This window comes from Protopterus annectens, chromosome 2.part1, assembly GCF_019279795.1.
Source record: "Protopterus annectens isolate FY-2018-M chromosome 2.part1, PAN1.0, whole genome shotgun sequence".
In the NCBI taxonomy this organism is placed as follows: domain Eukaryota; kingdom Metazoa; phylum Chordata; order Ceratodontiformes; family Protopteridae; genus Protopterus; species Protopterus annectens.
In genome coordinates, this window is record NC_056729.1 from 1,425,489,706 (window position 1) to 1,425,509,036 (window position 19,331).

General features: G+C 41.6%; 1 protein-coding gene across 1 annotated transcript in view; it reads left to right on the forward strand.

Moving 5' to 3' along the window:
• Positions 1-19,331, forward strand: part of LOC122794473 (DNA polymerase nu-like) — a 1,294,839-nt gene that overhangs the window by 766,671 nt on the left and 508,837 nt on the right. The window contains exon 5 of the mRNA XM_044062895.1: positions 6,888-6,946. Coding sequence (XP_043918830.1) covers positions 6,888-6,946 — 59 coding nt within the window. The remainder of the gene's footprint in view (positions 1-6,887; positions 6,947-19,331) is intronic.

The following is a 19,331-nucleotide window of genomic DNA, read 5'->3' on the forward strand; positions in this document are numbered from 1 at the left end:
ACTTTTTTAAATGTCTAGTTTCAGCTTTTGTGTTACATGCGTACATTAATGCATGACAGGTTGATCTTTTTATACAGCTGTTTCTTGTTATATCCATTCAGACCTATGTCACATCTTACAAAACATTATGCTTTAGTGAAAACCCTGAAATAAAAAAAAACACCCCAAGAACACCCCTAAACCCTATAAACGTAATACTAACACAGAAAACTATGCGCATCTTCAAATATTGAAGTTTAACCCTCCTAATAGGAACAGTTGTCCCAGACCGACAGCCACAATTACAGACTTGAGTTAACCAATAAGGAAGGCTATCCATGCTAAAATGCATGGTACAGCCTGTGACTGTACCTCCACTAAGTGCTGTCTGTTTTTTTTTTTTTCTTATCTTTATTCCTATCAAGAATTAGAAAAGCACTTGACTGCTCTCAGAAAATATTATCTTCTAGTCATTGAAAGAAAGAAGTGTTTTGCTTTTTTTACACCTTATCAGATTTTTCTGTGGGGACATGAGAACCAGATACACAGTTGCCTCTGCTGCAAGCATTCATTTATTTTTTTAGAAGAAAACTTTTTATTATGTTTAGTGTTCTTTTGTATTTATTTGCTTCCCTTTAAAACATGTTACTAGATGAAGCCAAGGGCCTTAATCCAGTTATTCCCCTATGCAAGAGTAAGAAAAAGCATATATTATTTCTTGTATCATGCTCTTTTGTCCAGACTTTTCTTCTTTTTTTTAAAATTGCAGTGCCTACATTTCTTAAAACTGAACCAGGGGAAAGAAAAAAGAAGGGAAAAACAAGGACACCTATTTACTTTAGAATCGCTATTGCACTCAAAAATAATGGAGTAAGCTTTGTTTTATAGCATGCAGGTTATGTCATGCATTATAAAAATACTATTGTTAAGAACAAAATTTTGTTTTACTTACAGTTAACTCTTTCCTTCCTCTTCAACTGTCCTAAATGTTCTTCCAAACATTAAAGACATGAAGTAGGGCATATGGTTTGGAGTCCTTTACATATTTAACAAAGTCAAAAAAGTCCAATATTTCCAGGTTTTCTTGTTCTGTCATGCTTCACAATTATAATTAATCCTTTGTAATCCCATCTTTTTCAATTTCTGAGTCGCTAGTTTTCTTTATGTTGATCTCCATCTCCCAAATCCAGTCTCTGCTTCATTCCCAACATATTCCTGGCTTTTCTAGTCACTTATTTTGCTTTTTCTCTCTGTCAAGCATTTTCCTTTGAAAAATTGGAAACAGTTTCACTGCCACTCTCTCTCTATGGACTTAATTTCCAAAATAACGAGAAGCAGAGTTTGTTTCTGTTTGATAGCTCACTTTTTGTTGGACAAACTTTTGCAATTCCTCCTTAGCATGTTCTGCATAAAAACATGATTTTGACCCTCCAGTAAAGAATATTCTGAACATAGCTGGCAACAGCAGCTTGAATCTCATGCCTGCTTCTCGACATTCCCTGATTACTGGAATAAATTTACTCCTCTTCTGCCTGGTGTACAGTGAGTAATTCCACAAACACTCTGCTGTCTCCCACTTTTAGTACTTTGTCCTTCTACCACAGTTTTGTCAGAATCAACTCTTTCTGCTGCTAGGATTACATCTTTACTATTAAAGATCTAGGTTGCTTTCTCTTGACTAGGTTTGGAGCATGTACACGGTGTGCTCTTTCAATTAACAACTTCTGCCGTGGAATAACAGTCCAGCAGATTATTTGTGCTTTCATAAAATTAATACAGTCTGTTCCTTCCAGTTTCTATTGTACAGCAGAAAAGCTCAGGTTTTCCCTACCTGTTCTGTCCTCTAATTCTTTTTTTTTTAAACATCTCTTCTTGAGCACTGTCATACTCAGCCAACATTGTCTTCATTTCGATCTCTGAGTTTTGCAGTTTTAACACCCCATCTGAATATCTGTTTAAAGCTTCTTCCATTTTTTTCCAGCTTTTTCTTGTTTGAGTTGATATACTCCTTCAGTGTTTCATTTATTTTAATTAGCTCTGAGTGTATTTGACTTATTTTTCCTCTAGGTTACTGGAAGTCATGTCTTGCACCAAAGCTGGAGCTTGCACTGCTTTTTGCTGAAGAGCTGCAAAATTCTTCCCAGTCAGTGTTTTCTCCTTACCTTTTGTGATTGATTTTCTTTCAGGTTATCTGAATTTCTTTTTTGCTAGCATTCAGTTAGTGCACTTACTAGCCAGTAACGGAAATTTACCAGAAAAGAGAGGCTCGCCGGCTCTCTTTTCTGAGTTTCTGTTTTCACACTGGTAGAGGTGAAATTAAGCTGTTACTCAGTGTGTAGCCATGTTGGAAGTCCCCAGGGCTGGATAATGTTTTGGCCAATATCTGAAAGTCTGGAGGTGACAGGTGAAGACCATCCCTGGCAAAGCAGCATGACCTGTCAACCATGTCCTCAAAGACTGACAAGTATTGGACCCCTTTGGAATGACATCAGTAGTTAAGATGATTGTTAAAGTGGATCATTTTCTGCTAGTATTGTGGCATCATCCAGTGGAGATGGTAGAATGCTGCTCAGTGCTAGGCTCATATCTGGCTGTGACACTTATTCTGAGAGCTCAGTCATTTCTGTCATAGTCCAAGGAGGTATATCTCATATCATTCAGGCCCACATAGATACTGATACTTAGGGGTAAGTGACATGAGTCTTGCATGATCTGGTAAATCTTGTCCCCTGACAGGCAACTAACTGTAACTTTCACCTTATCCAGCCTGGTAAGAGGGACATTGGTGTGTCTCACAATGGAGTCTCCTATGACCATAATATTGGGTTATGGGGTGTTTCACCTTATGGGCTTGGTAGTTGAGGCACAGTGAGATGTGGCTTTATGTGTTGTGATGGTAATTGTCTTGCAATTGTGCATGAGGAGTTTCTGATGACTGCACCTGAGAGGTCTTTGAGGTTTGGATAAGTTACATGTGAAAACATCTGCTTATATGGGTCTATGTGTGTGGTCCATTGTGGGTACAGAAGGAGGTGTGTGTCTGTGTGTGTGTGTGTGTGTGTGTGTGTGCGTGTGCGTGTGTGTGTGTGTGTCTGTGTGTGTGTGTGTGTGTGTGTGTGTGTGTGTGTGTGTGTGTGTGTGTGTGTGTGTGTGAGTCTCTGACAAACTGTTTGTTGTTTTTTGTGTCTGTATGTGAGAGTCTAGCCTCCAGTATCAATGTGTAGCTGTATCCCTGACATACTGTATTTGTCCAGTTCAGAATTAAGTGGTTATCAGTGTACATAAGGCAAATTTTAAATTGTCTGTGGATGCCCATGTCCACCAAGCTGGATGGAGGGATACCAGTAAAGTGCCCATCTATTTTTGTAGGTCCTAATGTGTACTTGAAAGGATAGGCGTGGAGGGTGTTTGTAATTAGATGAGGGAAGGGTGCTTAGTTGGTGTAATGTGTAACTAACTTAACTAGCGATGCTGCCCAGTGCCCAACAAGATGCTGTCTGAGCAGCAGTAGTCCTGGGTGCTATAATAAGGTTAGGTGGACCTAAATAGTCCTAACTAAATGCGTAAATTCTGCTCACCGCACAAACTAGTTTCCCCGTGAGTAATGTGAGACTGACATAAAGTTCTGAGGTGGTGTTTATAGGGAAATATCGGCTTCTGTTGTTTGCGTGTGCACAAGGCACCGGTAATCACCACTGGGTGAAGAGCAGCTTCTCTCAAATTTGAGGCTTATACACTATCAGAAAAAAAAAACAAGTTTTACACTAACTATGCCCTAAGGCCAGTCAGGTAAGCACACAATGAGCTTTTCGCTAATTCCCAGCTTATACAGCTGAAATCAGCCCTCTGCTGCCACAACAGAGCAGACTTTGACCCTCTTAATGTAAAATGACTGCTGTGTAGCCCAAGTGTTAAGGAACCTCAAACAGATGCCTACAACTAAGAAATACTAGCCACAATGTATTTCATTGCAGGACAGCATCCCTGACAGCAGTTTGAAAATGCAACTTTAAACTTTAAAAAAGTAAAAAAAAAAAAAAAAACAATAAATAACACAGTAACCTCTCACAGTGTAATGAAAATAAGGAATATTTCCAGATTTTTATATCTGTACAGGGCACTGGCACAGCAAACAGCTCCGTGCAAATGTCCCAAATTTATACAAGCACTGGAACTACAGAAAACTGATGACTGAGCCCTCTGGCCAATAAAATTACTACACTTAGAGCTTTTTTGTGTGCTTCCCAGCTCAGATAGACCAGATAAACACCTACTATCACTAGATGAATAATCCTAGTCCTCCAAATGTAAAAGCACAGTAAAAGAGTGTCTAGAGTGAACTGCTACCACAAACAAACTTAATCTTTAGGAAAGACAATAAGTAACCCAAGAGAACAACAGTGTACTTTAAACAGCTTATAAAAGTGTGATTATTCAATAAAAGTATTTTGCTTTGTAGAAATGAGCCAAGAGCCACTCAATTGTTCAGAATTTATAAAGATAAGCTGATTAATAAGCCCTCCAGTCAATAAAACTACTACATGTAGGAATCTGTAGTGTGTTTTCCCAACCAATACAGACCCGGCTACCACTCACTGCCACTGGATGAAAAATTGACTGTCCTGTTGGTGTCAAAACACAGAAAAGAGCTTGCTAGAGTGTAAGAATACAGTACTTTACCCAATATCTAGCTAGATAATGAATTCAAAACAAGTAAATCAGTAGAACAGACAATGGTAGTCAACATGCATTTTTTTTTTAAATAAACGCAAGGAAAAGTAAATAAATAATTCAAGCTATAAAGAGCAGTATGGAAAGGGAGGAGCTTATAAAGCCAATTTACAGTAAGGGTGGGTAGCATAAAATCACCAGATTTAAAAAGCAGATCAAGGAGTGGGAGAGTGAGTGGGAAAAAATAACCAGCAGGGAGTCACCAACAGTGCTTGTAGGTTTTGCAGGCCTTGAGTCTTATCAGAAAAGACAAAGGCACAGAAATTGTCTGTGTATTAAATGTCACTCAAAAAACAAATTAACCAATGGAAAAAAAAAAGATGTGAAGTGTGCAGTCTGGGTAATTTAAGTGTTTATCTTCCACATAAAAGAAAAACACCAGGCCAAGCAGAATTCTTAAAAAAAGAAAACAAAATGGAGCAGGTAAAACAGCATTTCTGTCAGTTTAAGTAACTCACAGACAAAAATATAGATTTACTTTCCTCTCCTAGCAGGGAGTCACCGAAGTCCAAAAACAATTCAGCACTAACGTTTAGATCATGTAAGCCATTCTTCCCAGTCAAATCTTTTCAGGTGTTTCTATTATTCCATGGAGCATATATGTGGACTCACCATCAAGAAGATAAAGAATGGAGCCAGGTGTGATGTCAGTCAAGTGGTAAGTAAGATTGTGATGGATTAAGATGGACTAGTCACTGCCAGAAGAATCTGACTATTGGGAAATAGAATATCACCTCTGCTGAGGAAGAACTAGACCTTGTGTAGGAGATTGAAAAGTACAAACTAGATTTTCCCTTCCTTATCTCTACAGACATCATTAGTCTTGGAGCTAGACTTTACAAGCAGGAGTGGTTTGTCTCTTAGGAGAGACTCAAGGCAGATATGGATACTCACATTCACCTGACAAGATTTATTCATTTACAGTTTGACAATATATATATATATATATATATATACACACACACACACACACACACACACACACACACACACACACACACACACACACACACCTTAATGTAACTGTGAGCTGCACAAAGGAAAAGTGCTGTTTGTGCATAGGTACCTAATAACTGTTCAGAGTGTTCAGTCTTAGTGCACACTAGTGTGGTGCTTGATAGAGTACTACCTATGGATTCTGTAGTTCTACTTAGAGACTTCAGCATTTATTTGGGCCTTTGATAGCATTACCTAAATATGTCTGGGACAAAGACTTACATTGTTCCAGTAATACTTCTTAACACCTTAACTGTCATAGTTGCCTGTAGCAACTATCCACTGCCATGGATTCCATGTGTACTACTTTGTATATTTCCCATATGTAAGGATTTACTGCCCAGATGACTCTATTAAAGAAGACTATACATCTCTGTGAAGTCCTTACAATAAGAGCAGATTTATGTGGACTAATTTATCGATGCACTAAAGACTCTGCCATAATTTCCTCAGTTATGATGAGCTGCCTTTGAAACATGACTTCTGCTGGGGACTTTTGTAAAAATAGTTTTGGAGAGTACATTATAAAATAAGAGTAGCATTTTTTTTTCAGTACTCATTAAGACAGCAAACTTATACTCGTGCCATTTGACTTAGTCATTTTGGTAGGTGTCTTGCTGTCTATCATAAGTAGTACAGTAATAAGTAGTACAGTAATTGTTGAGAAATGTTCCTTACAATGGAGAAGTGATGCTAATATTTGCCAGCTCTTCCATTTATTACCTTACAGTGCAAGCCCAGCAGTGGTCTCATAGCAGCATGAGATCTGAGCTGACTGAAGCTAGATGATGGTAACTGCCGGTGAAAACTTGCCATGTCTACAACTTTATAGTTGTAAGAGAAACTGTATGCAAGGATTTACAGCAAAGATGGCTTCTTCCTTGAAGCCCAATTTTATGGTAAGTACAGCTCAAAGCTTTCTATGGGTTTCTCAGGGTTGACAAAGTTTTGCTTTAGATTTGTGCATTTTTTTTATTCCTACCTAGGGCATGTTCCACACCTCAGTCAGCTGCATCAAAGCATCATACCAGATCCTTAATATTTAACACACCACAAAACAGTACTGTTGTGTGTGAAGCAAAGAAAAGTTCTTAGTTTGTTAAATATATAAAATTGTAGTATTTTTGAGTAAATAATATAATTATAACATTGTAATTATTTATTGTACTTCTTTATTTCAGGAGCTAGACTAGGAAGGATGACACCCTTGCACAGGAAAAGAAGTCTGGCTAATGAAAAGGTATGTATCACTTTTAAGTGAATTTCTCTGAGTATATGGTATTTAAGAGTAAAATACTTTTTTTACTATGACAGAATGTTGTAGTAGTCAGTATAGCTGTTTCATTTTAAAATACAGCAGCACTAAAAAAAAGAAATAAACATGTGAGCGAGTGTGTGTGTGTATTCATAGCTATGTGTGTGTGTGTGTGTGTGTGTGTGTGTGTGTGTGTGTGTGTGTGTGTATATATCTATATATATATATATATATATATATATATATATATATATATATATGTATAATTTTTCTGAACGACCTTTGGGGAGAGCACGATTCAAGAGGAAGGCATCGGCCGAGGAAGGGACTCCGTTAACATTGAAGAAGATGTGGGAACAACTCTAGTTTGGAATTGAAATGAACCTTCTAAACAAAGGTATGAGTTTCATACCAGCTACGAAAATGACTCTAACTGAAAACATTATAGAACTTAAGACTTTTACTAGAAATTTTCCCGGTTAGGGGTTGCCACAGCGGAACTCCGGTCCGCTAATGATTGGCAGTTGATTTTTATGTGCCGAGTTGCCAGCCCTGATGCACAACCTTCAACGAAGGCACGCCCATTCACAGATGTCTCCATGCAGAAGAAGCTCTAGCTGAGAGTCGAACCAGACAGCGTCTTACTGTGAGGTGACAACTCTACCGCAGCTCAATGATCCATTAATTTATATTCCATTTACAATGCAACAGGTTGAACAGTCTATTAGTAGAGTGTATAATGAATTGTTGAATGTCTGCAGCTTAGACATATTAGTCTTGATCTTTTTAATTATTTTATTATACAAGAACCAACTTTGCCTACTATACAGGGCCTCCCTAAAATACATAAGCATGCCAGTAAACCCCCTATGAGACCAATAGTAGCTGGAAGGGGATGGTGCACTGAACCCCTTTCCATCTATGTTGAACAACATTTGAAACCAATCTTAGCTAAGAACTGTTATATTTTAAAGGATACTGAACAGTTCCTTAGGGACTTGTTTGCTCACATACAAGTTAAACCACCTGTTGCTGCTTGCATTATGATAGCATTAGATGTGAAATCCCTTTTTACTTGCATACCCAACAACACAGGGATAGAGATGTTGGGAGACTATCTAAAGCAAGATGGCACTTATGAGATCCATAAGATAGATTTACTGTGTATGCTTATGGAACTTATTCTTGAAAATAACATTTTTATGTTTGAAGAAGGTATTTTTAAACAAAGGGATGGCGTAGCTATGGGCACCTCTTCTGCCAATAGCTACGCCAACCTCGTTATGGCAAAATGGGAGGAAATGCATATCATACCTCAGCTCAAGCCTGGACAGGTTGTTTTTTACAGGAGATTTGTTGATGATCTTTTCCTCCTGTGGGAGGGTACTGGTGATGAGCTGTCTCAATACATTGGTCAACTCAACAGTAGTACTGAATTTCTTAGTTTGACGGCCAGTAGCTCTACTGTAAGTATGGATTTTCTTGATGTTAGGATTACCAGGGGACTTGATGGCGCTTCTACTTCTGAAATCTATAGGAAAAGTTGCCATAGGAATACGTTTGTCCACAGACAGAGTATGCATCCTGGGCACATTTTTAATAATGTTGTGACAGCACAGATGTTAAGAACATCCAGATTGACAGCAGGTGACTCCACCTTCTCTTGTGAAATGAAACATATGGAACAGCCCGGTTACAGCTCAAGCATATAAATCTAGAACTCAGGAAGGTAAGCCATATTTCTCTTCACCCACTCAGTTTTGCAAACAGAAAGTGACCAACTGTAAACTGAGAGCACCAGTTACTTATGCCAGCAACATTAGATTGTTGAAGGACATCTATGCTAAACACTGGGATATACTTAGATCTAATGAGAGAGTGGAATCAATAGTAGGAGAAGCCCCGAGCTTTATGTATAAGAATAAGAGATCACTTAAGAAATTGCTATGTTATCCAAAGTTTAACTCCAATACTGATACACAGCTTAATATTGGTACTTTTCCTTGTCGGGCATGTAACTACTGCCATTTGATTGACAGTAGTGCTGCATTTGAACATCCAGATATGCATAAAAAGATGTTTTTCAGAGCCAGAGCTAACTGTAACACAGTGAATCTAGTTTATTTAGCCTACTGCACGGTTTGTTACTGTTTCTACATTGGGATGACAACACGCAGGCTACGAGACAGGATGAGAGAGCATCAATATATCTCCAGGAGAGCTGAGACTAATGCTTTAACTAAGCACATCATGTTACTTGATGCTCAGCACAATTTTAAGTTTATGGTTGTTGAAACAGTCAATGTGGGTATAAGGGGGGGGACACATAGAACTAAGGCAGAAAGCAAAGAATTGAACTGGATTATTAGAATGAAAGCTAATATGGGGAAAGGCCTCAATGATAAATTTTCTATTAAACCAGTTTTAATGAATAGGCCCTTAGCCAGATAGATAGTAATTATGTTCAGTATTTTTATAATGTTTTTATGAATGAAATGCTCTATATGCTTTTATGTATGAAATGTTTTCATGTTTATATAATGAGTTCTGAGCTGCATTTTTTGGCCGTTGAATGAAATGCTTTATATGTTTTTATGAATGAAATGTTTTTGTATTTACACAATGAACTTTGAGCTGCATTTTTTGGTGTGGCTTTAAGGGCTCTTGTTAATTCATAATTTTTGCATGCTAATTGGCTGCTTTGCTGTTTAAAAGTACTACAGTTTGGATCTTTATTTGTCTGATGAAGCAGCTGCTGCTGCGAAAGCACTTACTGTTTGTTCTACTGTTTGTTCTGGGATTCAATTCTTGAATTTTACTGCTGTGTTCCGTTGCCTCCTTTGACTGCGATATTGTATGATTTATTTTTTGAAGAACCGGTTTACCTACACCATAGTCTTTGTTCTTTGTTGCTATATATATATATATATATATATATATATATATATATATATATATATATATATATATATATATATATATACATATATATTGGGAGAGAGAGAGGAAGGATTATGATTGGGTCACCAGTAATAACCTGTTCATTATGTGTTCAAGACATGGAAGACAAGAAATTCACCTTGAGAGAGAAGCTAGAGCGGTAAATCTTGTTATCCATGTTGAGAACATATAATTAAGGGATATGATCAGAGACCCGATGATAATTCTTTGTAGTTGTGGAGTTTTATTTGCTCCATGTACTATTATAGGTTCATAGGTTCATAGGTTCATACTAGGCTATCTGCCCTAGGGCATTTATAAGCCTAGCCCAGAGTTTTGTGGCTTTCGCCACCCCTTTAGTTTGAAGGATACTATGCCCATTATTTTGCTGTGCCTCTGTCAAGCAGTGACACTGAGGTTATCCTTGGGGTATACCTGCGATCTCCCATCCATTGGTCAAGATTTCTCTTGAACAAGGCCAGCGAGGTGCTCTGCCTCACATGAACCGGGATTTTGTTCCACAGCATAGGAAGTCTCTGGGTGATGAATCTGTTCCTCCAGCACGTCCTATTAATAGCCGTGTCGAGGTTTAAGTCTCTTGCCCTTGTAGTTCTGATGGATTTAGATTTTTTGAGGTGAAGCATGTTCATTAATTCCGGGTTGGACATGGCCTTGTATGTCAGGCACAGGTCACCTCTGAGCAGTCGGTGGCGACTGAATAGAGCTGGAGTTCCTTCAGTCGGGCAGCATAAGACATATTTTTGAGACCCTTTATCCTTTTAGTGAGGAACTTTTGGGGCCTTTCCAATTGCTGCAGGTGTCGGGTCAGATACATTCCGAATGGGGCATTGTACTCAATCATTGGTCTGATGAGTGATGAGTACAGGGGAACGATGACCTCCCTTGATCTAGATGTGAATCCCTTCATGATCAGGTGGGCAATGTAGAAGGTCTTCCTAACTATTTTGGCAACGTGAGTGTCAAACGAAAGGTTACTGTCAACCTGGGTCCCCAGATCCCTGATAACCTCTTCTGTGCTTAGTGGATTGCCACCTGTATGGTAACTAGGGGTAACCTTGTTTTTCCTGAAGGGAATGACTATGCATTTTTTGGCGTTTACCTTTAGGCCATGGCTCTGGCACCAGTTATCCGTTTCTATGAGACCCTTCTGAAGGATGTCTGTGTCAGATGGGTTTTCAACTATGGTGCCCAGTTTGCAGTCATCTGCAAACTTTGTCAGCCATAATCCTCCTGTGTTTGCCTGTACTTCTGAAAAGTAGATGCTGAACAAGAGTGGGCCCAGGACTGAGCCCTGTGGCACACCACTTGTGACAGGCTTGGAGTCTGACATGGCGTCAGCAACTCTGACCCTGTGGGTTCTGTCACTTAGCCAGTTTGCAACCCATCTTGTGACGTATGGGTTTACGTTTAAGCTGGTGAGTTTTTCAATGATACCCGAGTGGGGTATTGTGTCGAAAGCCTTTGCCAGGTCAAGGTAGGCTGTGTGGACTGCCTTGCCCTCGTCAATGGCCTTGGTGACTGTTTCGAAAAGTCAACCAAGTTTAAATGGCATGATCTGCCCTTGACAAAGCCAAACTGGGTTGGATCCAACGTCTGCAAGTCCCCTATGTCTTTATTTAAGAGTTCCATTATGATCCTTTCCATAGCTTTGCAGACCAGGCTTGTCAAGCTGATGGGACGGTAGTTTCCGGGGTCAGTGGAGGCACCTCCGTTGTGAAGTGGGACCACCGTTGCCGTACGCCACTCCTTGGGTATGTATCCTGAGGTGAGACTAAGATTAAACAGTTGCCTTAACTGCGGGTTTAATTCCTCATTGAGTTTGTGGAGCACACAACCAGGGACACCATCTGGTCCCATGGATGCTGTGTTTTTCACCTTGGAGAGAGCAGTTCTCACCTGAGCATTTGAGATGTTTGGGGGACTACAGCCCTCTGGTATAGATATCTCTCCTTTTGGGGGGGGGCGGGAATTTGCACTGAACCTGTCAGCCAGTATGTTGGCAATGTCTGTAGGTTCCGTGATTTTTACATCATTTTGCACTAATTCTGAGCATATCTGGGAGTTTCCTCCCAGGTTTCTAACATAGCTAAAAAAGGCCTTATGATTGTATTTTGAGTCCTTAGCGATTTTTCTCTCAAAATTTGCCTTGGATGCTTTTATGAGAGATCTCAGTTTTTTACTTATAATGATCAAGGGTGTCTTCCCTTTTATGGATTTTGCTCTATCTTGTAGTAGCTTTTTCCTTTTGTTGTAAAGCTTGTTTATGGCTGGGGTCCACCAGACTGGACGCTTGCCTTTGGTGCAAAGAGTCTTTGATTTGTTTGGGATTGCCTGATCCATGCAGTCCTGGAGGTGCTGGTAGAAGGCATTTGTAAGTGATTCAGCAGTTTGAGTAATGGTTTCCGCTGGCTCGGGGGCTTTGAAAGAGACCACACCAGTCTTTAGGAGTGTGAAGTCTGCTTTTGAGAAGTTCTTCACTGTGGTCTTTTTTATCTGGGGTGGGGGCGGGATGTGGACTTCCAGTGAGATTAGTTTATGATCTGATCTCACCAATGATGGGTATACCTCTGGTGTTGAACATTGTGACCCCATGTTTGTGATGATGAGATCCAGTATGTTTTCTCCTCTTGTGGGGATGGTGACCAGTTGTTCCATGGCATTTGAGTTTATGAACTCTAGGAACCTTTGGGCTAGAGTGTTGGGGCTTGAGTAGTGATCCCAGTCTATATTTGGATAGTTGAAATCACCCAGTATGATGGTGTTTGGAGATATATTTATCCCTCCAGTGTTTTCAGGAAAGCTGTGTGAGGTTCCTGAGTTTGAGAGGGTGGCCTGTAACAGGCTACAAACTGCAGAGCAGTCTTGCCTATGGTTAATTGCACCTGGATGGTTTCCGATGCATCGTGCGTTGCCACCAACCTTGAGGTGAGGGTGTCCTTAATGAATATGGACACCCCCCCTCCTTTCTTGGTGTTGTCCGGATTTTGGGGCCGGAACGCATGATATGAGGTAAAACCTGATAGTGCCGGGGTGCTCTCAGGAGCCTTGAACCAGGTTTCAGTCACAGCACAGACATCGATGTTCTCCATACTGAGAAGGGCTTCGAGTGCGTGCATCTTGAGGTTGAGACTTCTGGCATTGAGCAGCATTACCCTTAGTTTTTTTCCTTTTTGTGTTCTAGGGTGGTAGGTTTAGAATTTGAGCCCTGCCTAAAAAAGGCACAATGGGGGTGGCAAGAGCCTTTGCCAAAATCCGGAAGCCCAGGGGTGACAGGTGCAAGCCGTCCCTTGCGAAGCAGCGTGGCTTGTCCAGCATGTCATCCCAGGCGGACAGACATTGGATCCCCTTTGAATGACACCATAGTTTAAGCCAATTATTAAAGCTGATCATCTTGTTTTCGTATTGTGGCATCATTCTTGGTGAAGGTAGGATACTGCTCAAGGTCAGGGTCATACCTGCCTGGGCTACATAATCAGAGAGCTCCTCTATGTCTCTTTTCATGTAGTCCAGGGAGGTACGTCTCAGGTCATTCACACCAGCATGGACAATGACTGAGTCATACTTGTACCTGCATTTGAGTGACCTGAGTGCTTGCGTTATGTGGCAGATTCTAGCACCCGATAGGCAGCTTACTGTGACCTCCTCCTTACTCAATCTGGTGAGCGGGATGTCAGTGTGTCTGATTATGAAGTCACCAATGACGAGTGTGTCTGGCATTGTGTTTGGCCTTAAGGGCTGTGACTGTTTGGCACACTGACTCTGTGGTCTATGTGTTGCATGTGCTGTGCCCTGTGGAGGCAGTTGTTTTGGTGTCTGCTTTGGTGGCCTCTGCTGTTTTGGTAGGCTTTTGATCAGAGCCTCCGAGTATGTCCGAGTATGTCTTTGTGTGTTTATGTGTATGATTAGTTACAGAAAAGAAATGCTAAGTGCTTTGCCAGCATTCAAAGCCATAAAGTACTTGAGTGCTGTCAAAAAGCCAGTGTAACTCAATCTGTTTTGTGCACACTTGCCTTCCATGCCTCTCAACTGTCTAGATTTTCACAGAATGTCAAGATTTTTACCTTGTATTTTTGGTCTGTTCTTCGTAAAATCTGTGGTTTTCTGACAAATCACTGAGGACTGATGTCACTAAATGATGACATACATTTGAGTTTCATAGGTTCATAGGTTCATACTAGGCTATCTGCCCTAGGGCATTTATAAGCCTAGCCAGAGTGTGTTTGGCTTTTGCCACCCATTTTAAATTAATTTTGCTATGCCCTTTTTCGAGGTTAGTATACTGTGCCTCTGTCTAACAGTGACACAGAAGTGATACCCGGGGTAAACCTACGATCTCCCATCCACTCATCAAGATTCCTCTTGAAGAGAGTCATTGAGGGACTCTGCCTAACCTGGACTGGGATTTTATTCCAGAGTGAAGGGAGCCTCTGGGTTATGAATCTGCCCCTCCAGCATGTCCTATTTATTTCAGTGCTGAGGTTCAAGTCTCTCGAGCTCGTAGCTCGATGGGATTTGGATTTTCTGAGGTGCAGCATGTCCATTAATTCCGGGTTGGACATGGCTTTATACGTCAGGCACAGATCCCCTCTGAGCAGGCTGTATGCCACTGAGTAGAGCTGGAGTTTCTTTAACCGGGCAGCGTATGGCATCTGTTTGAGCCCTTTGATCCTCTTGGTGAGGTACTTTTGGGTTCTTTCCAGTTGCTGCAGGTGTCTGGTAAGGTACATCCCGAAAGGGGCATTGTACTCAATTATGGGCCTGATGAGGGATGAGTAAAGAGGCACGATGACCTCCCCGATCTAGATGTGAATCCCTTCATGATTAGGTGGGCTATATAAAATGTTTTTCTAACCACTTTGGCCACGTGGTTGTCAAATGAGAGATTGCTATCAACTTGGGTCCCCAGGTCCCTAATTACTTCTTCCAGATTAATGGATTACCACCTATGTGGTAATTTGTGGGCACTTTGTTTTGCCAAAGGGATGACTATACACTTTTTGGCATTTAGCTTGAGGCCATGACTCTGGCACCAGTTGTCTGTTTCTATGAGGCCCTTTTGGAGGATGCTTGTGTCGGCTGGAGAGTCGATTATGGCACCCAGTTTGCAGTCATCTGCGAACTTGGTCAGCCACAGTCCTTCCGTGTTGGCCTGTAGCTCCGAGAAATATATACCGAACAAGAGAGGTCCCAGGACTGAGCCTTGTAACTGGTTTGGAGTCTGACATGGCTCCAGCAATTCTAACCATGTAGGTTCTGTCCTTGAGCCAGTTTGCAGCCCATCTAGTGACATAGGGGTTTATATTTAAGCTGGTGAGCTTATCTATAATGCCCGAGTGGGGTATTGTATCGAAGGCTTTTGTGAGGTCCAGGTAGGCTGTGTGGACCACCTTCCCCTCGTCAATGGCCTTGGTGACTGTTTCAAAGAAATTGACCAGGTTTAAGAGGCAGAATCTGCCCTTAACAAAGCCAAACTGGGTAGGATCTAGTGTCTGTAGGTCCCCAATATCTTTATTTATGAGGTCCATGATGATCCTTTCCATAGCTTTGCAGACCAAGCTAGTCAGGCTTATGGGGCAATAGTTTCCAGGATCCATTGAGGCACCACCTTTGTGGAGAGGGATCACTGTTGCTGTACGCCACTCTTTGGGTACATATCCTGTAGTAAGGCTGAGGTTGAACAGTAGTTTTATGTTTGGGTTTAGCTCTTCTTGGAGTTCATGTAGGACGCACCCCGGGAAACCTTCTGGTCCCATTTATGCTGTGTTTTTTGCTTTGGAGAGGGCGGCTCTTCCCTGAGCAACTGAGATGTCAGGGGGGAAGCACTCTGCTGGGATAGATATTTGCCCTTTTGGTGGGGGGGGGGGTTTGCGCTGAACCTGTCAGCTAGGATGTTGGCAATGTCTGTGGGTTCGGTGTATTTTTTGTCATTTTAGAATAATTCTGAGCATATCTGGGAATTCCCACCCAGGTTCCTAACATAACTAAAGAAAGCCTTGTGATTATCCTTAGTGTCCTGTGCAATTTTTCTCTCGAAGCTGGCCTTAGACAATTTTATGAGTGCCCATAGTTTTTTTGCTAATACTGATCAGAGATGCCTTCCCTTTTTGGGATTTTGCTCTATCATGTATTAGCTTCCTCCTTCTATTGTATAGTTTGTTTATGGCTGGGGTCCACCAGACAGGACGTCTGCCTTTGGAGGACTGGGTCTTGGTTTTATTTGGGATTGCATGATCCATGCATTCCTGAAGGTGTCCATAGAATGCGTTTATAAAGAATTCTGCGGTCCGGGCCGTATTTTCCACAGGCCCGGGGGCTTTGAAGGATTCCACCTCGGATTTGAGGAGTGTGAAATTTGCTTTAGAGAAGTGTTTCACTGTGGTTTTCTGGGCAGGGAGTGGGGTCGGGATGTGAATATCCAGTGAGATTTGTTTATGGTCTGATCTTACCAGTGAGGGATACACTTCTGGTCTGGAGCATAGAGTCCCCATGTTGGTGATGATCAGGTCCAGTATGTTTTCCCCTCTTGTGGGAGTGGTAACAAGTTGTTCCGTAGCATTTGAGTTTATAAATTCCTTGAACCTTTGGGCTAGGGTGTTGGAGCTAGAGTAATGCTCCCAGTCTATGTTTGGGTAGTTGAAGTCGCCCAATATAATGGTGTTTGGAGAGACCTTCATATTTTCCATTGTTCTCAGGAAGGCCGAGTGGGGTTCCTGGGTTTGGGAGGGTGGTCTGTAGCAGGCTATAAACTGGAAGGCAGCTTTACCCACTGTTAGTTGCACATGGATAGTCTCTGATGCTTCGTGCTGTGCCACCAACCTGGAGGTGTGGATATCTTTGACGAATATTGATACTCCCCCTCCTTTTGTGGTTCGGGCCAAGTTTTGGGGCTGAAAAGCATGGTATGAGGTATAACCTGGTAGTGCTGTAGTGCTCTCGGGAGCCTTGAACCAGGTTTCTGTTACTACACAGATATCGATGTTCTCCATGCTAAGGAGAGTTTCGAGTGCATGCATCTTGAGGTTTAGACTTCTGGCATTGAGTAGCATTACTCTTAGTTTCTTATCCCTTGTGATACCTATGGAGGTGGGTTTGTCTTTTGAGCCTTGCCTAAAATAGGCACTATGGGGGTGGCAAGAGCCTTTGCCAATATCCGAAAGCCCAGGGGTGACAGGTGCAAGCCGTCGCTAGCGAAGCATCTTGGCTTGTTGAGCATGCTCAGAGAGCTACTCTATGTCTCTTTTCATGTAGTCCAGGGAGGTATGTCTCAGGTCATTCACACCAGCATGGACAATGACTGAGTCATATTTGTACTTGCCTTGGAGTGACCTGAGTGCTTGTGTTATTTGGCGGATCCTAGCGCCCAACAGGCAGCTCACCGTGACCTTCTCCTTATTCAGCCTGGTGAGCGGGACGCCAGTGTGCCTGATGATAGAGTCACCTATTACAGGTGTATCAGGTGTGTTGTTTAGCCTTAAGGGCTGTGACTGTTCGGCACACTGGCTTTGTGAGCTATGTGTTGCACGTGTTTTGTTTTGGGGTAGCGGTTGCTTGGGTGTCTGCTTTGGAGGTCTCTGCTGCTTAGGCAGATTTTTATTTAGAGCCTCTGAGTATGTTTTTGTGTGTTTATGTATTTGGTTTGCTGTCATGGTAGGTCTGTAAGTGGTTAGAAAGACCTTCTACATTGCCCACCTGATCATGAAGGGATTCACATCCAGATCTAGTGAGGTCATTGTTCCCCTGTACTCTTCACTTATCAGACCAATGATCGAGTACAATGCCCCATTCGGTATGTATCTCGCCCGACATCTGCAGCAATTGGAGAGACCCCAAAAGTTTCTCACCAAAAGGATAAAGGGACTCCAAAATCTGCCATATGCTGCCAGATTGAAAAAACTCCAGCTCTATTCAGTCGCATATCGTCTGCTCAGAGGTGACATGTGCCTGACATACAAGGCCATGTCCAACCCAGAATTAATGGACATGCTCCACCTCAAAAAATCCAAATCCACCAAAACCACTAGAGCAAGTGACTTAAACCTTAGCACGGATATAAATAGGACGTGCTGGAGGGATAGATTTATCACTCAGAGACTCCCTATGCTGTGGAATAGAGTCCTGGTCCATGTGAGGCAGAGCACCTCGCTGGCTCTGTTCAAGAGAAATCTTGACCTGTGGATGGGAGATCGTAGGTTTACCCCGGAAATCATCTCTGTGTCACTGCTGGACAGAGGCACAACAAACTAATGGGTACAGTATTTTTTCATATAAGGGGTGGCGTAAGCCACAAAAATTCGGGCTAGGCTTATAAATGCCTTGGGGCAGATAGCCTAGTATAAACCTATGAACCTATGAACCTGTGTGAGACTGGAATTGTAGTGAGTGTGGTTTCCTTCTCCTCCTGGCTGGTTACGCCAGTACTGAGTTGAGAGAGCTTAGCCTCCAGTTTGGCTATATGGTTGCATCTCTCACATGTGTTGGAATTTGTTGGGAGGAGGAGAGGGTTGTCTGTGTACATGAGGCAGTTGTAACATTGCCTCAAGATTCCCAGATTCACCAGCTGGACCAGAGAGGAGATTGACAACTGACCTTTGGACATGTAGAATAGTATTGGGAATTCCTTTATAATTGAAAAAAAAGGGCCAATGGGGAACAAGGTACTCAAGGAGAGTTTGTGAGGGTGTGTAGTGCTTTTAATTTTTTAGTGCTGACTTAGATAATTGCTTTAGTGAGCAAGTGCCAGATAACTTAAATGCAATGTGTTGCAGGTAACTTAAGTGCAAAAATGACAAACAGTAACTTTCTTTCAAGTGAAACAAGGAAATAAGTACAGTAAGCAATGCAGATATCACTAGGGATCCACAGAAGCGCTGAAAATCCACGTTTTAGGTGGAATTAGTGCTTCAGGGAAATAACAAGCAAGCAAACAACAAGCATACAAACAAAGCTAGATTCAGCAGGCCTGGATCTAATCTATGCTACAGCAAACAAGGTGTACCAATTTCCAGAACTAATACACTTTTAGAATAACAGACACTGAGCCCTCAATCAGCAGTTCCCAACTTAGAAGGATGTAAGCTACCTGTTCTGCCATCACAGTGCAGGCCACAAACCTTCCTAATGTAAAACAACTGGTCTGAAACCCAAGTGCTTAATCCTAAAGACTTAGAATGATAGCGACACTTTAATCAAGTTACTACCAAGCAGTAATAAATACAATTGAATACTTTAAAGAATGCCTGGATTAGTGCTCAAGTTATACAAACAAAGCTAGATTCAACAGGCCTGGATCTAGTCTATGCTACAGCAAACAAGGTGTACCAATTTCAGTAAGAAGCAGATCAAATATGCAGGCACTATAAGCCTTTAACCAGAAATTCCCAGCTCAGAAGGGCAGAGTCCAGCCTCTCCT